This window comes from Apostichopus japonicus, chromosome 16 (assembly GCF_037975245.1).
Source record: "Apostichopus japonicus isolate 1M-3 chromosome 16, ASM3797524v1, whole genome shotgun sequence".
NCBI classification, from domain to species: domain Eukaryota; kingdom Metazoa; phylum Echinodermata; class Holothuroidea; order Aspidochirotida; family Stichopodidae; genus Apostichopus; species Apostichopus japonicus.
In genome coordinates, this window is record NC_092576.1 from 26,291,414 (window position 1) to 26,314,201 (window position 22,788).

A 22,788-nucleotide genomic window follows, 5' to 3' on the forward strand; every position below is an offset into this window, starting at 1 on the left:
TTGGTCAATTCGGTAAGTATTGTGCGATATTTTTCAGAAAGCCGGTCGTCAGCACATATTATATTACGGTACCGAGCACTGAGCGTTGGTTGGTAGGCCTACGTGAGCTGAGACATTTAAATTTACGGATCCTCGGCCCTTGCTGTGCGCGAAGTCAGAAGTTTCTGACACAGACTGTCATGGTGCGTCCTCATCTTTAATTATAGGCCCTAGTCGTTCTCGAAATGCACGCAGCGTACATAATAGTAATGGTTGAATTTGTCACCGTGCGAATAGGTCCCGGCCACCATTCTATCATGTCCATTTTCGCGGAACTGATACTAGTTTACCGGTCTGCTGATCTGTGATGCATGATGTGTCAATTGACAACTGCCTTCTTCTGTGTACTTGGTGAAGGATCGCGACAGCAGTGAACGTTTGCCTACATTCAAAACAGAATTATGTTCCAGGCATATACCGTCTGTTACACAATATTCTTTTCTGTTCGGTTCACAGAAATGCCTAAGTGCCAGATCACAGATGAACTCCAGAGGAAGCGCTGGGATACACGTGTCTGTGGCTCACATGGGAGCGCTGGATCTGGAGCACCATCTGAAGACAACCAAGCATCAGATGGGTGTCCGTGGTGTGGAGAACTCGGGTAGTCTGTCTGGCTATTTCATACAACCAGGCTCCCGTATTCAGAGTAATGTCACTGCAGGTGAGGGTACATTACCTTTTCACGCGGTCAAGCACCACTTTAGCTATCTGTCTATGGATTGCACGCCAGGCCTGATGAAGCAGATATGTAGTGACTCTGAGATCGCCCGGAAGATGACCTGTGCTAGGACCAAGACCGAGGCCATTGTGATAGCTCCCCATGGCGTGGAGATGGTCATGGAAGCAATGAGGAGCATCTCTCACTGTGGCGTCTCAACAGATGCCAGCAATCACGGATCGGTGAAAATGTTTCCATTGCTGATTCAGTACTTCGACTGGAAGAGTGGAGGGCTGCAAACCAAAGTGATCGACCTGCAGAGCCTCGCCGATGAAACAGCTGCAATGATTGCGTCCTACATCACGGGTATCCTGGAGGACAAAGATATCCTACAGAAATGTGTTGCATTTTCGGGGGACAATTGTAACACAAACTTCGGTGGGCTCCGACGTGGTGATGGTAATGTTTTCGCCTACCGGAAATGCCGAATTAAATCGGTAAAAGTCAATTTCCGTGGACTTATAACAGTTTATAGCAACACAAATTGCAATATACCTATTTAAAACGACATATCATCGATTTAGCTCATATTCCAAATCCCGATTTCGGTGATGATTGACATGTGAAGTTACATCACGTGCAGTCACCTGACAAGGCGGGCGAATAATTAAATAGTTCCAAAATAACTAAGCTAATAGGCTAGCAACGGTGTTCATCATGATTATGTCAATGGTAATTATGAACAATTACTTGCAAAAAGATTTCGGTGTAATAATAAGGCTGAAAAACTGATAAGCAAATGACGTACAATTATCTCAACGCAAACTGGGCATGTCTACTCAAACACGTGGAGCTATAGTATAGGAATACACACACACAACTGCATAAGCCTACAGAACGTAGAACAGACACAACTGCCTACTCCAGTTACTATAATACAGACCCGTCAACTCTCCCAGCCTCCCGGTTTCATATTCTATTCTCCCGGTTTTTTAATGTTTCCTTACTTCCGACATTTCTGAAAATAGCCAACAATTAGGCCTATGCCTCCCCACAGTAACGCTGATTAGTGTTATACCCTGGATTAATGGAGGATTATCCTGATTCCTAGCGATATAACAAGAAGACAAATGCTAAGTGTTTACAGCACATGCGGCCATATTGAACTGTTTATTTTCATCAGGTCACATGCAGGTCACAACAACTTTACCAAAATAGATGGCGATATACTGATATATAACAATTAGGAAAGGCTATTCAGTGTAGTTCGCAAGAACAAGACGCAGTCGGTTAAGTCTCAAGCTTGATGGGACTCTATCTAGCATACTAGCCATGAAGTCACGGTACCCACAGTCCACTGTTCCCTGTTTCAAATAGAATCCTACTAAAGAAACCCTGTAGAAAGCGAAGCTGTAAACTACAACAAAAAACACTGATTGGATAATTCTCTTATGCTCCCTATTTTGGGGACAAACAGGTTGACAGGTCTGCTATAAACAAAGATGATATTGTTCTGCAATGAGGCCTACTGTAATGTTACGTTTTACTCTAGCTAAATATATACCCATGGGGATAACCATGACAGTATTCAAGCTCAAACCATGCATTCCACTGTGGTCGTGTTTTGTTTCAATTATTCGCGCGTCTTGTTGGGTGACTACACGTGATGTATCTCCACATATCAATCATCACCGAAATCGGGATTTGGAATATGTTAATAAGCTAAATTTAGGAGCTAAATTATATAGGTATAGGGTATATGTCAATTTAAAGAAAGTGGTACAAGTCCACGGAAATTGACTTGTGCCGATTTAATTCGACATATGATCGATTTAAACTGGTAAGATGATATATCCCGATTTATTTTACATATCGATTTAAATTGGTATATGTCGATTGAAATCGGTATTTATGTCGATTTAAACTGGTATAAGTCGAATTAAATTGGTATATGTCGATTTAAATTGACATATACCGATTTAATTCGACATATCATGGATTTAAACTGGTATATGTCGATTTAAATCGAAGATATGTAGAATTAAAGTGGTATATGTCGATTTAAATCAGTAGAAGTCAATTTAATCTGCTGGAAACTGGTATAAGTCGAAGGAAATTGGTATATGTCGATCTAAATCGGTATATGTCGATTCCCCACGATTTGAGACTGATGGCCCGCCATACTGGCCGCGCCCATAAATTTGTTTCCCAGGACGAACGAGGCCAATCGAATCTTCAGGAATTAACCCCAAAAAAAATGCAAATTAGGGTTTTGGTTAGGGTAGATCTCTTGGGGTAGTAGAGCATGTTTTTCATCATCCGGGTCAAAATTAGGAAAAAAGATTCAAACTTAGTTTTTGAAAAAGCGTCAGATGTATGAATTCCAATGATTTTATTGGTCATTGGCCTCGTTGGTCCTGGGAAGAAATCAGGCGCCGTGAGTTGTCGCTAATAATCGCTGTCATCATATAATTTCAGAGCCGTATATAGAGAGAGTTCGGCCAACTGGCGATTTGTGGCGTCACACGCAAACCATGGGCATCAAAATAGGTCCACATGTCGTTACCGGTTGCGCGAAACACGAAAAACATCACACACAATAGTATATCAGCTTTGCACACTGTGCTCGTTGCGAACAAACGAAGCTACTCAGAATGTGAGATTTTGACAGGCATACGAGGAACAAAATAGATATCAGGTAATGAATTAGAGTATGCGTTGGTTAATGACATTTACGTTTATCTTCACGCCTGAATGCATAGAAAAGTAGCTGAAAACCTGTCATTACACTTGTTTATTTTACCTCATACTACTAGTTCTACTTACAAATGAAAAGCACACACAGTCCTGGCTAGATTACAGACGCACAACTATAGCATTAGGCCTACATTAATAGATCCTTTAATTAAATAGAGTAGGCCTACACATAAAATGACAATTTATGCTTCACTGATCTTTTCAGGTTTGCCAAAAGTAGTTGTACCAGAGGTCATTGTCTTAAACTCCAGAAGTTACAAAGTAGGATTAATATTCGGCATAACTTTTTCTCTAAAGTCTAATACAAGGGTTGTGAATGGATGGAATGGTTTGCCTGAGAAGGTTGAATTGCAAGTAGCGTGAATGGGTTTAAGAATGCTTTAGATGAGTACATTAAGCATTGTAATTGGGTATGACATTTCATGTCCTCGGATTTATTCCTCTCACATAGCCGTAGGGTCCTTAATGGGGACTTGAGTGTCTCTCCTGGTCCCTTTTTTCTACTAAACTTAAGTATATACTTGAGTGTAGCTTATGTATTTTCCATTAGCAAATATACTATACGGTCATGTCCTTAATAAGGTTACATGGATCACACTGACAAAGTGCGCCTATTTGTCAGTTTCTGTCAACTGAGCACAGGGCTGATGACATCATTCAGTTTGTTATTATGCAGACAGCAAATGGCCATAATAATAATTATTAATAGTTACTTATTCTTCATACTGCCCTTACTGGCCTAACCTGAACAGTGATGTATCGAAATGCAAGAAGTCGTTAAGCTTTTCATTTAAGAATCGTTTCAGCCTGTCCTATTTCAAACATGATTGGCAGGTTTCCACGTTACATAGCTTATCAAAATGGAGCTGTTCTCCACAGCAAGAAAATCACACATATGCATGCATACAAACACACTCATATAACAATTTCTGAATAACTTTTCAGGTGCCCAAAGGTACTGGAATGCAAGCTCTGTTGGGTGAATTAAACAACCCTCATTGTACTCTTTTATTATGGTCGGCTTAGCTGGAACCAGCAATAATGGTGATGTGGATTTGACAGTACCTAGACAAGAATTCAATAGTTGCTTTGTGTTGAACTGGGTTCAATTTGCTGAAGGCCGTGACAGGATGACGACTCGACATCAGGATGAATTATCTGTTGCAGAGCTCTATATACTAGGCAGTTGTTAAAACATCCATTGGGTGACCCTCACAGTCTATCAGGCACTGCATCGCAGAAGCAAAATGAAGTGTGTGTGATACCTTCATCTTATGAGAGTGGAATGGTATAAGTGTGGCCTCTGTCAATTTGGCTTCAAGTCTTTGTTTTCTTGAAAGGTGAGAAGATCTTTCAGTGGTTTCATGCTGACCTCTGTACTTGACAATTCATGTGTATTTGCCAGCTCAGGAGGAAGCCAGATTTTAATTACATTAACCAATGGTGACTTTTTTTGGACATGTGGTACATCTGCAAGGAGGTGAAGGAAGCAGTTGGAGGTGCATGGATGTGGAATCTTGTTGTTTTTTTGGCTCGCTAGGCCTTAGTTTCGTTTGTCAGAATGGGATGGTTCGGTAGTGCCGTTTGGCCGTGACGTTTTGTACGTCACGTAAAAAGCACATCTTGTTGATAGTCTGGCAGTCTTATCCACAGATTATCCCAAAGTTCTCCACATTGCCACATTCAGAACTTATTACATTGAGCTATAAACTTGAAAATTGCAGGAATCTAACCAAGCACCCATCAAGGGAGTTTGTTTGTACAATTATTGAAAGCTTGGACCTTCTGATGTGACAGATTAATGTGAAATATAGGGCAGAAGATTACCTTGTAAATGAACCTTGTCATTTGTTTGATTGTATCTAATGTTTGAAAAATTTAAACTTGCATGCTACCAATTGAAACATAATTCTTTCTCTATAAGCCTTTTCGGAATAATAACAAGGAGCTCGGTGACGTCATTGGTCAAAGGTCAAATGAGACCCTTTTCAGCTCTATGGCGACGAAATATCAAACAAACCTACACACAACAATAGCGTAGATCCTATGTAGAGGTAAGTGGTAGTTGACCCTATACCGTATATAGGTCCCGTTTATACACTGTGGTAAAGAAACTTTCACCCTATCGATTGAGATCACCTGTTAATTCGTTTGATTATCGCCTTAATTTTACGAAGTTCTTATCATATTTTATTACTCCATTTTCGCAAGATTATGGACGAGAATGATTTGTCTATTGACGAAATTCGGTTGTGGAATGTTGGACGTCTCAGGGACTTTTTCAGAATGCGAGGAAAGTTTCCTATCGTAAGGACGAACTGGTTGCTTTAGTGTTTGCGGCAATGAAAATGCCTGAGTTAGTGCGTAAGCCTAGGCCCCAAGAAACTATCGATGAAGAGAAGGAAATACAGTACCAGAATTTGTTGAAAATCGGTGAAGAAGCAATACCCGATCCTCTTCAACTTACAGATGGGTGGGAAAATGAAAAAAGTGGGATAACGAAATGGCCCCCAACAATGGCTTTCGACATTGGGAGATACTTGGAAAACATTGATGACGTTAGCTTAAAAAAGCGTCTCATGAGTGACTACAAAGATGGAAAAGGTTATAGTTAATTTGCGTCTGGCTGGTTGAAAGAAGTGTCCTACCACCCGTTGAGTGATTCAAGTAACCTGTGCCTACTAAGGGCCAAGTGCAGGCCTTCGCAAAATGTTAATAACATTCCATGGAATGTGTGGGTGTGCCTTGGAAAAACGTCTGGGGAAATATATGCAGCTTTCTGTACTTTTTTATCCTTCTACTAGAAAAAAGTGAGGACAGCTTAACCTCAGTAAACCAAACTAATATTTTACTTCACTATATCATATATGGTATTTGCAATTTAGGCAACTCACCAAGAATCACAGATAGAAGTCTGTTTCAATGTCTTTGAAGTAAAGATAAGGCTGTATCATTTTTCCCACATCATAAACTTTTTTCCTTGATTTTCACCCTTTCAACAGCAAATACAGGAAAAAATGTTGTTGAAATTCTTTTCACCCATTTTATTCTTTTATTGTCAACAGATACAGCAGTACCTGTAATCATATTGCTGCAGTATTGTTTAAGGTGGATTTCGCTTGGCGAAATGGATTAACCAATCCAGCCTGCACGTCACGTGAATGCGGATGGAAATCTTTCGGGATTAAACACAGTGTTCAGCCGAAGGGAATATGTGAAATGACTTGGAGTCAACCCAAATTTTCCAAACAGGCTGGTCAGTATTCTAACAGTTAGACAGTAACTTAGTTGTTTTAAGACATAATAATAGCAATTAAACTTAGTTGTATCTTCAAGTTGATGCTACCTGTAACTGATAAAAAAAAACTGCATACTCTCCAGATATGAAAAACATGATATTTACTTGATAGAATTAATAACAGCTTTCATTTATCCCCTTTCTACCTTGCTTAGCAAAACCATCATAGAGGGAATCAACCCTGCATTCAGGCAACTATTTTTACCTGGAGCCAGTACTTCACTTCCTCAAAGAAAAAGTCTTCCAAGCCTAGAGGGCTTGAAGACACTCCAACATGCTTTTTCAGATGCCTGTGTCTTTGCATATTGTTCAACAGGTGAACAGATGCCCATTACAACAACAGTGGAACCCTCTGATGATATCAACTTAGGACAAACGGTTGAAGTGGAAACATCTATACCTACTTCACTTGTTGCTCTAGCAGACCTGTCAAGAAGCATACAGGAATTCCTTCTCACCATCCCAGTATATTCATCCTCGACAGTAACACTTATAGAGAAGAAAACAAGAGGCCAGTACAACAACTCTATTGCTTCGAAGAAAGGAAAGGTCGTATCACAGGATCCATTGTCCACTCTGTCTTAACTAGAGCTCGTAGGCTTGAGAAGGGTGAGGATGTGGATAACACATGTTTACTAAAGAGAATTCTCTACAGCGATGTCAATCCAAACATCCCTGCCTTGAAGTATGGGAGGGAAATGGAGAGCGAAGCTCGGGATAAGTACATATCCACCATGAAAGATGAGGGCAATAAATTAAGGGTAGAAGAAAGTGGTTTACTGGTGTGTGCAGACCATGTGTTCCTGGCAGCAAGTCCAGATGGCATAATTTCTTGCGAGTGCTGTGGAAAAGGAGTGTTGGAGATTAAGTGCCCCCTCTCAGTCTCCCACACAACACCAACTTGTAACAATTTGGATTATATATGTGAAGTAGAAGAAAAACCAGCTTTAAAGAAATCACATGCGTACTACTCCCAAGTAACTTTAGAAATGGCAGTTTCTGAGACCAAATGGTGTGACTTGTTTGTCTATTCAAGGCATGGATCCTTAAAAGTTAGAACATTTTTTGATCAGGATTATTGGCTGGAAATGAAGAGATTTAGTGATTTCTTGTTCAGAAACTTCCTGGCAATGGAACTTTATCTAAAGATTTTCTAAGTCTAAAAATGCATGAGTTTCTCACACAGTAGTTTTTAGTTTTCTTTCAATTGTGAGACATTCCTTATTTGATGTTGTGAGCAAATATAAGTACTGCTTTGAAGTTGATATTACAGTTGAATTTCTTTTGCATTCTTTTCTTCCTTTTTTTGGGGGGGGGGTGACAGTTTTCTCCGTATTGTGGTCCCGTTACAGGATAGCTATTTGCCAATGTTTCATAGAGCCTCAAGCGATACATATTTTCCAGCACTTGCAGTGAATCTTTTAGGTAAAGATTTGATAATTACAGAGTATACAACGTTTCCATATATTTCAATGCTCACTTCTTTACTTTCTTTCACACTGTTAGTACTGTACAATTATTATTATGCTTTTTGTTTTCATGTGGCACTTGGCAGCTCATCTGCAACATTTATTAAATATTCCAGGAGGAATGGGGGCACTGGGAACAGAAGCTGAAAAATGGGGGGGGGGGGGGGTGAGAGACTGGTGTTGGTACACTATGCCAGAAACTGAATGAAAGTAGCCATGGAAGTTTCCTCTTTTATATTTATTGTATTGGGCCGTAAGTAAGTTGTTCAAAAATCAATTGTAACAAATGGTTATGTGCTGCAGTATTAAAAAAAAAACAAGAAATGACATGAATATTGAAGGTGAAACTCATAACAAAGAGATATTTAACTTTCTTGAACTTTAATATAACATTTTCAACCCTGGACAAAATTGACGCTAGAAAGTTTATGGAGCCTGACTGAGAAAATATGGCTTACAATGAAACCAAAGGAGAACGTAGATTCATCAAAGCAGCGCAAACAGTATTAATGTCATCAACAAGAGGTATCAGAGTGATTGGTAAAGTGTCCTTCAGAATACGGAACCATTTCATGCGGCCAATGGCCCGCTCAACGTGAATCCGCGCATTAGCAATCTTTTTGGTGCGTCCAACTTCTTCTGGTGCCTGCTGTTCTTTTCCTTTGCTCGGGGGTGGGATTTCGAGGGAGGCTTGTTTGAGGAGAAGTTCTTCTTTAATTGTGAAACCCCCGTCTGCAAGGATTAAATCATGAGGATCAATAAGGTTCAAGAATCCAGACTCCTTAGTGATATGCACATCTGATGTTCTTCCACCCCATGCTTTTGATAAGAAGGATATCATTCCATTGGGGGGCTATTGCTACCATATATTTTACCGTATTGTGATGCTTATAGTCACTCCATGTTAATGCTTGCAGTTCCAAGTTCCTGGGACGTTCTATAAATATTTCAGAGCAGTCCAATGTGCATCGAAGATTTGGGTACTTCTTTTTCAAAGACGGTGGCATGCTTGTCAGAACTTGCACCTTGTCAGGCCATAAAATGAGTGGTTTCAGTTCAAATGCAAGGAATTTGATCCACGTAGTAAATATGTTCGAGGCTGTACCAATTGAAACAAAGAATAAACTTGCGAGGAATGCCATCGTCAACGACATTTTTAACTTCATTAGTACCATTATGAGTTCTCCTTAGCAGTGAGATTTCTTGCAGGTCCTCGTTTCATTGGGGTCCTTTTACCCCTTGGTGTGTTCCTTGGAGAAGACTTCTTGCATCCATACCAGTACCTCATTTTTGCAACTTTTGGAAGTAAAAAGTTATGAAAAGCAATGAACTTGTCCCTGCTTTGAATTCCTGTGTATGAGTTCACGCTTGAGTCAGATTTCAGTACAATGTTACAGATAGAGAAGTAACTCCTTGACGAGCATTTGCTGAGAGCTTTACTTTGTGTCCTTAAATTTAAATGGTTTAGTCGTTCTTTTAACTTTGAAATTCGGTACATTAATTTCCAAGAAAACCATACGAATGGTCAACTGCTGGATTGTACACTGGTTGATAATCTTCTGTCTCAGTTTTCGTATGACATGAAGCAGGAATTGGCACCTTAGCTTCAGGACAGTCTCCATTTTGCTTCTTTGCCTTTTGTAGCTTTTCACTGGTGGATGGGGAACAACGCTTTAATAGTGGTTTCCTTGGAAGTTTACCCTTTGAGGATGTAGAAATCAAATCGTATCCAAGCAATTCAGTGGGATCTGGATTGAGTTCTGTAGGTTCTCCATCCCTAAAATGTTTGGAACAAATCCTACAATACGTTTGTGGCTTCCAATTCTTGCCATCAGTTCCCTTTCTGTTAACCAACTTTACCCATGCTTGACGTCTATATGGATGCTTCTTTTCTGATTGAAACGGAAAGAGGCTAAACGGTGGTTTGCATACACAGCTTCCTAACATTAGACCATGTACTTCGCACAGCTGAGCTAAACAATAGGTCTATATGTTTGGTACTGTTCCCACAGCCAAAATTTGCATATATCCTCACCATAATAGATGAAATCTGAAAAAGACAAAGGGAGAAGTATTTAATATTTGATACTGTACGATCCATGAAACGTCTGATATTTTTGCTATAATTATGACTGCATTTTAAATTTTTAACAAATGTAAAATGGCACAGGTAATGGAAAGTCCTGAAGGATTCTCCATAATATTCTCCATAATATAATATTCTATAGATCTCAAGTGACATAAATGGAACTATGGGAAGGCTATCAAAAAGTAAGTCCATAGGAAGATTGAAAGACAGGTCCAATCTGTCAAAGAAACCTGAAAAGTTGTGCATGTGCAACTACTCCAGCCCCCCACCCCCTTCCTCTTTCACTCCAAACAGACGACTACATATGCAAGTAAGAATGGGACTGATATTCTCTTGACCCTAATTATCTTCGTCACTGTGCACCTGCAACTGCTAGCCTAAGTGAATTAACCACAATAGGTCTAGCCAGTACTGTAGCCAACACCGTACAACAATGGGTTTTACTGAATCACTAAATTTACTGTTAGTGTTACATCGTTTCTCTTTTCCATTCTTATTGTATTGTAACTTGCAGATATGTTCTACGTACGAATGAGTTTTAACAATAGTTTGGCCAAAATCGAAACAACGTTGTGTACGCGACGTCCTAGCCTACGTCAATTTGGCGATACTCAGGCCTACCCACATTAGTCTCATTTCAAAGATTTTGTAAACAACTGTACTTCCAAATGACGTTTATGATTTCTCTTCTACTCACCAGTTAGCCGTTATCGTTGTTGAACGGATAAAAACGCAAAGAACAAATTGTTGAAAGTTCGGTTTATTTTGGTTCGTAGTGTAACTTACTCAGTGTTGATAATTGTCTATGACAGTGACACATACACAGTACAGCTGAGCAAATGCTGTGTTCTTATTTCACCTTTGGAGAAAGGTCACGCACATGCGCAAAAAGTAATTTCGAAAAGGCTTATTAATGGGATATAAATACTTCTCCTTAAAGGGTGTGAAGACTCCCGCACAAAGAAACGTCTCATGCCCGTTATCTGACCTGGTTCCGAATGCGGTGTAACAGAAGTGTTAGACACCACCATTGATCCCAGAAAATACACACACAGCTTGCTACCATCTGTAAATAGCCATTAGTATACAGTCAATACAAACATCACGGTCAATACTCACAACACAGTGCACATAGTATCAGGTTTCATTACTGTCTGCATTTTGTAGCGACACCAAAAAAATTCACTTGCAAGCAAGGGAAAGTAAACTTTTTCAGAGCGTGGCATGCGGTTTAGGGCGAGTCTTCAATACCTTTAAATATACTGCATCGGTTGTTGTCACTTGATCATTTGCTTGTGTGTGAGCTAAACAGCTTATATAATATGTAAAAAAATAATACAAACTTTCAAATTGCCAGATATTTACTTGCTAAAAATTATTATCCAATCATGATTTGATGCTATCCTTGAGTCCATTATGCAGATGATGAGGCAGATTCCCTTCAACTCTCCATGATGAAGGTAAAACCTTAAATCTTAACCAACTGCCATTGAGTGTCCATTTGAAAGTTTCAAACACACAAGTGCATTGATTAAAGCAAAGACTTTATTGCTGTGGTTGCATGAACTGGATTTCAGTCTAATAGTCACTCACCAGGTTCGTCTTTATCACAGTCTGCTAACTGTGGCTTTTTATGTTAGGAGGTTTTCTTCAGAGCACATGTCACCTTTGATTTGTAAAAATATCCTGAAATTCAGGGAGTTATAATTTACTGTGTAAAGATAATTGGAAAAGATTTTTTTTTAACTTCAATCGTCAATGTGGGTGTCAACTAGGGGAATAAGGAGTTACTGATGCAATGAGTTTCTGGCATAAGTGCATTTATAATGTGTTAAAACTTGAAAGGTGTATCATACTGCATCCCCCCCCCCCCCCCTCTTAATTTGAACTCCGTTGGAATGCACAGACAGTTTTGCTTTTTAATGAAATACCAGTTAACACTAAATTTTCAAATCAATTCAAGTCTTGCTTTAAAACAGTCAAACGAAACCGTGCATTGACTGATAGCCGTCTCATAGCCGTCTGAGGGACTTGGCGTGGAGGATTGCACATGGGGTCCTCATCACTAACCATTTTCGCCTAGTCAGGTGGCGATTAGGTGATGGGATTTGTCCCCGTGTGGGCTGTAAAGCCATCGAGACTATGCAACACCTTTTGCTGGAGTGTCCCTTTGTCCGGTTGGTGTGGGATTGGTTTCACGCCTTCGTTATTGGTGTGCTTTTGACGTGACCCGTCATACGGGATACAAAACGTCACGGCCAAACGGCACTACCAAACCATCCCATTCTTACAAACGAACCTCAGGTCAAGCGAGCCAAAAAAAGTACATACGCTCACCGACCTGCAGAGACAAAACGCCCAACCCCCCACTGAAATATTAAAAAACTACAAAAGGACGACCAGCACGCAGCGAAACAAAACACCCTTCCCCAGCACACCACCGTCCAAAAAAGGCAGACCTAGATAAACGGCGAAAATCGCCTTCGACCTGAAGGCGAATGTCAGACTTCACCGCCTCCAGGACTGCCTGCCAACTGGCAAATTTCCCCCTAAAAACAACATCACATCTATTCCTCCAAATAAGTTTTTTTTACAACAGAACAAACATAAATAATACGCTGCAACACAGCAACGGAACAAACTGGAGGATCTAATCCATACAAAACAAAACCCTGTCCTACCGACCAGGAACGGTCTCCCGTTAAACGGTCGGTCCAGGACTGAAACCACTCCCACAAGTTCAAAACAAAGGGGCAATGCCAAAAAACATGGGCAGTACTCTCTAAGCTGTCACAGCCGGTCCTCGGGCACAGTCCATCACCCAATCGCCAGTGATACCTTTTCAGATTGGTCACCAAGGCACCGTGTGCAATTCTCCATGCAAGGTCACGGAGCCTGCAACCATTCAGCCTTGAATGCACCGAACGCCATACTTCGACAGGATGACGTCCCTGTACAAAAATTGCATTCAAGGCCCTATCCCGCAACGAACTGTGAACGAGGGCCGGCTGTGACAGGTCAACAGGGGGCAACTCAATCAGAGCGGAGCAAATGACACGCACCACCCTGTTTGGAGTACTACTATGCGGTTCTCTGTTGCTAAACAGCGCCGGGACCCATCGACGCAGGTGCAAACCGCCCCAAAAACGTACAAAATATGAACAAGGCAACCCTGGGTCAGTTACCGCTACAAACAACTGCTTAAATAACAAACAAGTTAACTTACTTCCCAGATGAACCACCCCTAACCCACCCTTCTCCAGTTTTTGGTACATTACCGCCCTCTTGACAAGCTCTGTACCACCCGACCAAATAAATGAAAATATCGCTCTCTCCAACCGCACCAGGACGCGACGCGGAATTGGATACACCGCGCCCGGGTACCACAAGATGGGCGAAACAAAACGATTAACTACGGTGACTTTCCCTAGGATCGAAAGCCAGCGGGTGCCAAAGGTTTCGAGCCTGCTCTCAAATACCTCAGCCCTCTCGCTCCAGGTGACATCACCAGGTGCATCGTAGCCGAACCATATACCATTAATTTTGATCCGACCACGACGCACCGAATGGTAAGTCTCTGTATCTCCAGCTACCAAGACGAAGGCCCTTTGTCTTTTCTGGATTCAACTTCGCCCCGGTAGCTCTCTCAAAAATAGATAAATCCTGCGAGAGTGCGCGAAAGGAGCCCAGACTCGAAACAACACATGTCACGTCATCTGCATATTGAGCGCATTTCACTTTGGCACCCCCTGGCACAACGAATGGAACAAGTCTGGAGTCCCTTTCCAAAAGACGAGAGAGGGACTCGCTAAACAAAACATAAAGTAATGGAGACAGAGGGCACCCCTGGCGCACCCCCCTCTCTACGTTAAAAACCTCCGAACAAAACCCATTTACGATAACGGAACTGAAACTTTCTTCATACAAAACAGAAATCCAATTACGAAAATTTGGGTGCAACTGAAACGTCTCCAATACATTCATTAAAAAACCGCGATCCACCATGTCAAAGGCCTTCTGCTGGTCCAGAGACACCAATGCACATGGCAGATCACGCTCAATAACAAAGTCGGTCAAGTCGCGCATCAACCACAAGTTCTGCTGGATGCAATGACCCTTCACTGCACAAGTCTGGAGATCACCCACAAGATGCGGCATAGCCAGTGCAAGGCGGTTGCACAAAGCCTTAGCCAGCAACTTGTAGTCCACATTTAACAAGGTGATCGGACGCTTGTTACGGGGATCCAAGGGGTCCCCAGACTTGGGCAGCAAAGTAATCATGCCCAGACGTTGACTTTGGTTTAACAGTCCGTTTTGGAAGGCGTCCTCGAAGACGGCTCTGATGTCGGGTCCTATTATTGCCCAGAAGGTTCGGTAGAACTCCCTCGGAAGCCCGTCCGAACCCGGGGACTTGCCATTCTTCATCTTCGAAAGCGCCTTCCAAAGCTCAACAGTGGTTATTTCGCCCCCCAAAATATCATTGACATCGTGGGGAACGGTTTTTGAGATTCCCCTCAATAAATCAGCCTGTGCCGACAAGTCGACATTGCCACGCGTAAACAAACTCGAATAGTACTCTTTATATACGCGGACAATGCCGTGAGGGTCACTAACCACGGTCCCATCAGTAGCGCGTACAGACGGGACGCGTCTGTCACCTGCCGATGAGCTAACGGACTGGTAAAACCTCAGTGAAGGGCGCTCCTCGGCTTCCACCGCTTCGACACGGGCCCTGACGCGGGCACCGTGGTACTTTTCATCGAGATAAGTCTGCAAAGCGATGACTGCCGAAGGGTCGCCAAACTTCACCTCCGCGCACAGCTTCGAGAATTTTTCTCTTCGACGCCGTGCGCGGGTCACGCAATACTGAATTGCGTAGCGTTTGATGCGCAGCTTGACCTCATCCCACCATTGGGATGTAGAAGCAAAGGCCGGCTTCAATGTTTGCCATCCTTTGTACCTGGTCTCGAAACCCTGGCGGAACTCTGCCTCGCCAAGAATCCGACAGTTAAGCTTCCATAGGCCCCGCCCGATGGGGAAAATGGAAGGCAAAACAAAACGTGCTACTACAGTGTCATAGTCAGAGAGCGGACAGCTGAGCGTCTCGCAACCCGAAAATGTAAAACTTACGGGCGCATACACTCGATCTATCCTGGAGGCATCTTCTCCGTTAGGCCTCACCCACGTATACCCCGTACTACACGGGTGCATATGCCTCCAGACATCGGCTAAAAGGTGTGCCGAAGTGAATCTGTCCAATTCTGTGATCCCAGCGTCGGGACTTGCAGACACAGAAGTTCCGAGTCTGTCAAGACCCGAGTCTGGGACACAGTTAAAGTCTCCGACCATGACACACGGCGCACTACCAGGAACAAAGGAAGGCAGCGTGTTAAAAAAATCTCGTCTAGCAGAAGGCCGATTGGGAGCATACACATTGCAAATGGCGATGTTACCCTGTGGATACTTGAATAGAATGCAAACCAATCGGCCCTCGTGATCCGTCTCCACCCTAGTGGCACAACCCGCCTGACGAGCTGACAGAAGGATGACAGTGCCACAGGATGAAGACGAACCAAACGAAGCATGCAGCTCACCACCCCACTCATAAGCCCATAGAGGGACATCTTCTTCCAAAATATGTGTTTCTTGCAGGCAAACGCAGTCGACCTCCATTGATTTACAATATTGGAAAATGCGACTGCGCTTGCGATGATCCCTCATGCCATTCACGTTCAAAGTGGCAACTGAAAGTGTATGGGCCATGAGAGGGCAGTGGGGCAAAACTACGAAGACGACGATTCCGTAAGCTTCAAGCGCGCCCTTGACGACATATCGTCGTCCGAGTCGTCACTTGAAGCCGACCTTTTAAGAGAGGGTTCCCCCATTTCGTCGTACCAGCTCGTCCCAGTGGCACGTTTCGGCTCACTGATCACCGATTCACCGGAGTCGCTGTCAGACAGAACCTCCGGAGAATCGATGACCACCGATTCTCCGTCAGACAAAGCCTCCGGATCTGGCGATACCGGCGGCGGACTGGGGACGGAACTGGACGAGTTGATGGGGGAAGCTGGTGGAGACTTTCTCGGTGCGGGCACGGGGTTGGGGTCTGCAACGACGGGGGAGGGTGAACCAGGTGCAGGGGAGGGTAAAATCCCACCAGATTCCCCCTCCTCTCGTGAAGTAGTAGGTGCGTCGGAACTTGACTTACCCCCACTCTTAGTCCTAGAGACATAAGAGGAGGGACAAGCTCGAAAGACATGTCCCTCCTTCCCACATAGTGAGCACACAACCTCGTTTGGGCAAGCGGTGCTATCATGCCCAAGACGAAGGCAGCGCCCACATTTCTTGTTTGGGCAGCCCTTGGCTTCGTGCCCGGTCTCCCCACACCTGAAGCAGGTACGGGGCTGACCGGGATACCGCACGTGGGCTTTATGCCCTGCTATAAACAGGAAGGAGGGAATGTCCTGTTTCAGGTCGATCCGAACCTGTCGGTGCCCGTTCAACACCCCAGGGGCTTGTGCATAGGAGCACATTTTGGCAGCCTTGACAGCCCCGAACCGACCCAAAACCGTTACGACAAGTTCCTGCCGCACCTCTAGTCCTACGTGGATGATAGTTACCCATACGGATCGCTCGTATGGAGTAACTGTCATCCCCTCGACGTTACTCAGCAACGTGACACCTTTCTGACGGGCCACGTCACTGGTAAAACGTAAATCGTACGTATTACGACCCTGGAGAGCTTGCAAAGCATCAACCTCTCCAGGCACAACAACACCCTTGCTCTTCAAAATACTAAAAACTTGCACCGGTGGAACAACTTGTTCACCGGTGAACGACAACTTAACTATCCGAGAATCACGGCGCGATGCCATGATACCGAAGGTGGCTAGGCCACAGGGTAGTAACACAAAAACAAAAGACAGGATAGTGAAACAACAAACGATATACGAACTGAGGAAAACACACGAACACAAGCTATCACACCCGTCTGGCGGGAAGTATAGCACAGCACAGTACAATAACAGCTGTAACAGATGAAGAGCGAGAGCGAAAACACGTCCGCACTCCACGAAAGCCAACTCCAACTCCAACTTCGTTATTGGTGTTAATGGTTGCACGTAGTGATTTTGTTTTGTATGGTTTGTTGTCCCCTGTGTGCCCAACCTGGGTTAGGGATCTGCTGTTGTTGTTTGCCGCTGTCATCAGGAGACACATCTGAAACAGCAGATGCCGCCTAGTTTTCGATGGGGACGTCTGGAGGGCAGAGGATGTTGTCCCCCTCGTGCAAAGTGACATCAGGTTGCGCATGGAGGCGGACCATGTACGGCTTCCCGACACTGCCTTTCGTAGACGCTGGCGCAAGCCTGTCGTCTACTATCGGGACGGCGTTCCCCGGACGAAATTTGGAGTGAGTTAGTTGGTAGGTGTGGGGGCTGTGTGGTCGTTACATAGTGTGGGTTGGTTTAATTTTTCTCTTTCTGGTTTGGGGTTGGCTTTTTGGGGCCTGTTTGTGGTGTTTTGCTTGTTTTGCTTCTGTTGGCCTTTGGGTCCGTGCCCTTTTCGCGTCGCGTTGGGCGCTGCGTTAGTGAGAGATTGATGGGTTTGAGTTGTTGTTTTACAGACTGGGTTTGTTTTTGGTTTTGTTGACCTTTGGTCCGTGTCCGTTTCTTAACACGTAAAAAGCAACCGTGCATTGCCCAAGCTAGGATTACGCAATATTTTCAACATTTCTTTATCAACATGTGGTGACAGGGCTCTTAAGATAATTCAGTGACCAACACAAGTCTTTGCAATAAGCATACCTAAGGCTAGGCTACCAGTACCAGTACCATAATTAGCCTTGGCCTAGTGGTCTTTGAAATGTAGCCTAGGCCCCTGCCACTTTGATAAATGATAGTTGACTGCATCCAAATTAAAGCAAGGCTTAGGCTATACTTTTGGAGAAGAAAAAATTAGGCTGAATTCATGTTAGCCTAAAAAGGCTAGGCCAATGCTAACATCTAACACAAACCAAGATCATTTAACCATTTGGGCACTTGTTTATGGCATACTGACAGGGTCTATATAATAAGGCCTGTATGTGTACACAACCCACAAGTTGCCAATGAGTATACACCTAGCCTAACTAGTTTAGGCTTAGGCTACTTTGTTTTCCTTAGGCCTAGTTTAATTGGGCCTTATACTGTGCCATATTATGAAATGTGCTATAACAGTTGTAGTAATAGCAAGAATGGTCCAGGTCTAACTAAGCCCAGGCTTAACTTATGCTTCGGGCTTAACGTTATGCCTAGCCCATCCTTTTACATTAAACTAAAAGTTATACTTTTTTAGGCTAGGCATAGCCTAGGCATACAATAACTAGGAATTAGGATAGCTATATGTGCGACTGACACTGCATATGCCTATGATTAGGAGAGCTGGCATAATGAAATCGAATTTGTGGATCGTAAAACGAGAGAGAATAGCCATGAATGTAATTACAGAAACCAGTCTGAACGTAAAATTCTCGCATTGCTTGTACATTACTCATATTACCATAGGGCCTACGGATATGGGCCTAGGCTACACAGACTTTTTTCATTACATCTCCATTTTGTTCTTTCTACTTCCAAAAAATTCCTCTTCTTTCATGGTCAGTCGGAAAATCAAACAATATCGATGTGCTCACCGATTGCAGCATCTCCAGCACCATTTCTTTCATAATTTCGTACTTTTTTCGCGAACACAAACGATAGTCTATACACTGTGAGAATGCGTGTCGCCTGCTCTATAGTTTTCAAGTGGACCTATTTTACCACCCTGTGTGGGCGTTGTCCCTCTCGACCAATCCAAATCGGTTACATGGTTGGCCAAACTTTCTCTATATACGGCTCTGTATAATTTGAATAATTAGCGCCACCATCTTTCAAAAATCTGTTAAAAAAGCTGCGCCACTCTTTAGCGTGAAAGAGATATAGAACTACACACTTCACCATGTTGAAAATGGTGACGTCATAAGAGATGTGTATGTAATGAGTATCTAGACTAGGGTCATTACAGTCCTTTATAGAAACCAAACAGTTGTGGGGCCGTTTCGTAGAGTGATTTCATTTCCTGCAGAGGGCCATACTTCCCACGTGCGCGCTACAGCAAAAATTAGGTTGCAAACCTAAGACAAAACATTTCTTTTCAGATGTGGCGATTTTTAAAAAATAATGAGCCATCTAAAAAAGAAATAGGGGTGAGGTACGAACTTCGGGATGGTAAGGGAATGATGAAGAGGTTAAGCCGGCCGGGAATTGAAGACAGTGCCCACTATATCTTTGTTAAAAACGTCTGAGCCATTGCTGATCAATTCTTGGATAATAAATAATACTATAAAGTAAAAATAAATAGTGTGATAAAAATGTAAAACAATTCATTGACGTCCGTTATTATTGTTCATATCTGAAAGAAAAGGAAACCTTGGAAGGACAAGCAAAGTTGACGCCAGTAGTCCTTTTTTTGGGAATGACATATATGATACAGATGACACTCTGAATTTTACATTTCTCATGTTGTGTCAGATGACCAAACGAAATTGAATCTGGGAACGCATATGATTGAAGGATTTAGTCTTTCTACTAAAAAGAAAATGAGTCCGATTAAAAAACAAAGACTTAAACAGAAAGAAACTGTACATGGTATGGAAAACCAATAGAAGAAACGTTAAAGATGCTGTGTATAATGATAGCAAACCATCTTATGAGTTTGAAACAGGAATTGAAACTGAAGGAAACAGAAATAACAACAGCAGAAATGGAAGCACCCAAGCAGCAGGTTATCAATTATCCCCGGAAGAAAGGTTTTGTTTATGCAGGAGGAGTTAATGATCCCAAGTTACCTTACGTACAGTGAGACACTTGTTATGAGTGGTATCATTATCAGTGTGTGGGCTTCAAAGAACGTATAAATTCATTGAAATTGCCGTTTGTTTGTCCAGTAAGTAGGCGAAAAGCTCATAAAAGAGATAAGATAAACCACGTTAAATCAACGCAGTCAACGAAAAGGTATCGGCAAAACAAAAGCCTTGGGAACACGGATAGAACTGAAGGTATTGAAAGTGGTGGTGATGACGATGGTGACAGCAAAGAGATTTATTGTGCTTTTTACGTGCAAAGAAAACGGACACGGAGCAAAGGTCAACAAAACACATAACAACCCGTCTGATTAACAACCACCAAAAACCCAACTGAAAACCCACAAACAGAAATCTCTCACCAACCCACAAATGTATACAACGCAGCGACGCGAAAAGGACACGGGACCCGAAGGCCAACAGAACCAAAACAAGAAAGCTCTACAAACCAGCCCAGACAAGCCAACTCCAAACCAAAAACAGAACCCCCCAACCCATATTATGTAACGACCACACAACCCCCCCCCCCCATAACTAACAACTAACCCACTCCAAACTTCATCCGGGGTACGCATTACCTCCGACGTTTTCCCAATATGGGTCTTTGCAGGCCCCTAGCAGTGTTCCCCCTTTCTTACGAGCGATCGAGTGGACCTCCCTGTCAGGAACAGGAGGTCCACTAGCGACCATCGTGTCCGGTATAGCGGAAACGACTGCGGGCAGGTTGGAAGGGCAACTCGAGTCAATGAGATCAGTTGCCCGTTTCGTCTCATCAAACCAATCGGAGGACTCCTTAGCCACAACTACCAAGGCTGTAGTGCAGTCCTCCATTCACGAGTCAGAATCTGGGCCACCTAATGTGTCTTGGGCCAGTTGACTCGGGGCCCGACTGATATCACCGATGGCGGGCGTAGCTACCGGTGAACAAGCGGCTTCCTGCTCCGCATGCCACTCCGCTAGTACCATCTCCACCGTTTTATCCAGCTCCGCCTCGGTGGGCAGTCTCGGCAGACGAGGTGGGACACGAAAGGGGGGACAAATCCTCCACCGGGGCGATAGTGTCGGACACTGGGGCGATGACAGGAACATCAGGTGGTACGGTGTCATAGGCCGGGACGGGGACCGCTACAACCACGCCCGTAGCCACTCTCGCGGCGTATGAGCGGTCTGGGCATAAACGGGCGAGATGGCCCTTTTTCCCACAAACGATATCCCCTTTACACTCGGCCAGGGTATGCCCAATCTGTAAACAGCGGCTACAAGTGCGAGGCTGGCCAGGGTATGCACAAGGTAGAGGGAATATCGGACTTGAGTTCGACTGTGACTCGTCTAGTCCCGGTCTTGACACCCTTACATTCAAGGAATTGCGGCTCCTCGTAGCCGGTCACTTTCCCAAAACGCCCCAGTGTCCGCACAACAACCTGTTCAGACACGTCCAGAGGGAGGTGGAGGACTGTCACCCACACCGAACTGTCATACGGTGTGACATTCAGTCGCTCAACTCACTCAAACACATGGACGCCTCGGACGCGGGCAGCCTCCAAGGTGAACCGTACATCAAAACAATTCATACCCCGGAGAGGTTTACGCTGAAGCGCGTCAACCTCTCCAGGGACCTTTAAACCAACAAAACGCAAAACTGAAAAAAAATTGTCCGGGGACGACCTTAGCCTCCCCCGAAAAACTCAACAATACGATTTTGCTGTCACGGCGAACCGCCATGACAGCTAGGGGTGTGGCAAGCCACGCACCTACGAAAATCAAAAACCACGAAAGAAAGCCAAACCTACACTAAACAAACTACAAACTATTGAAAGGCCAACGTAAAAAACACAAAGTGTGTGGTCAACGAAAAGTGGAGAGCAGCCGAAAAACACGTCCGCACTCCACGAAAACCACGACTAGCATCGATGTGAACAATGATAATGACGACAATGTGGACGGTGACGACCCTCATGATGATGATGACCCTCATGACGAGGAGGAGGACGACGACGAGGAGGAGGACCACCACCACCACCATCACCACGTTGTTGATGTTGACAATTATTACAACAGTGGTAACGAGAGTGACGATGTTGGTTGCAAAAACGACGACGAGAATGAAGGTAGTAACAGTGATAGTAGAGACGAGGGTGAAATAAAATGCCACAGAACTTCTGACGGGGATAACGAAGGTCATGTAGATGAATGGTGTCATGATATTAGTGTAGATCAGTGCCTCATTGTCATCAACTGGATAGGCTGCGCGTACGGTGAATGGATAGCGAGCCGTCAAGTCACCGGAAGTTATTCAGCGGCCATGTTGGGATATTCAAAACATCACCGCGCATATGTATGACAACCACACGTCCGTACAAATCTGAGAAGGGCACTGACATAACGACTGCAGCAGCCAGCGGTGGTGGGTAAAATTGCTCCAAAATTACTTTGGAAGTAAGTACATTATGAAATGCTCCCCCTGACTGTATCATATCATCAGCAGCGCAAAATAGGCTTAAAACGTCAGGAGTACTATACTGATCATGCTGACCTGATTAATCATGTATGTAAACGTTCGCCATGTTCAATGTTAGTAACAGTAGCATGGAGGTAGCT

General features: G+C 43.6%; 1 protein-coding gene and 1 pseudogene across 1 annotated transcript; one reads left to right on the forward strand and one right to left on the reverse strand.

The window, feature by feature from the left end:
• LOC139982477 (uncharacterized) lies at window positions 1–7,428 on the forward strand. The gene is made up of 2 exons (XM_071995376.1): window positions 1–6,710; window positions 6,908–7,428. The coding sequence occupies exon 1, from the start codon at window positions 520–522 to the stop codon at window positions 1,258–1,260; it is 741 nt and encodes a 246-aa protein (XP_071851477.1). The 5' UTR covers window positions 1–519; the 3' UTR covers window positions 1,261–6,710; window positions 6,908–7,428.
• A 480-nt stretch (window positions 7,429–7,908) lies between these two features.
• LOC139982476 (uncharacterized) lies at window positions 7,909–9,718 on the reverse strand (annotated as a pseudogene).
• Window positions 9,719–22,788: the final 13,070 nt, after the last annotated feature.

Coding starts and splice junctions, on each gene's coding strand:
- LOC139982477 (XM_071995376.1), top strand. CDS start 520: ATGAACTCCAGAGGAAGCGCTGGGATACACGTGTCTGTGGCTCACATG.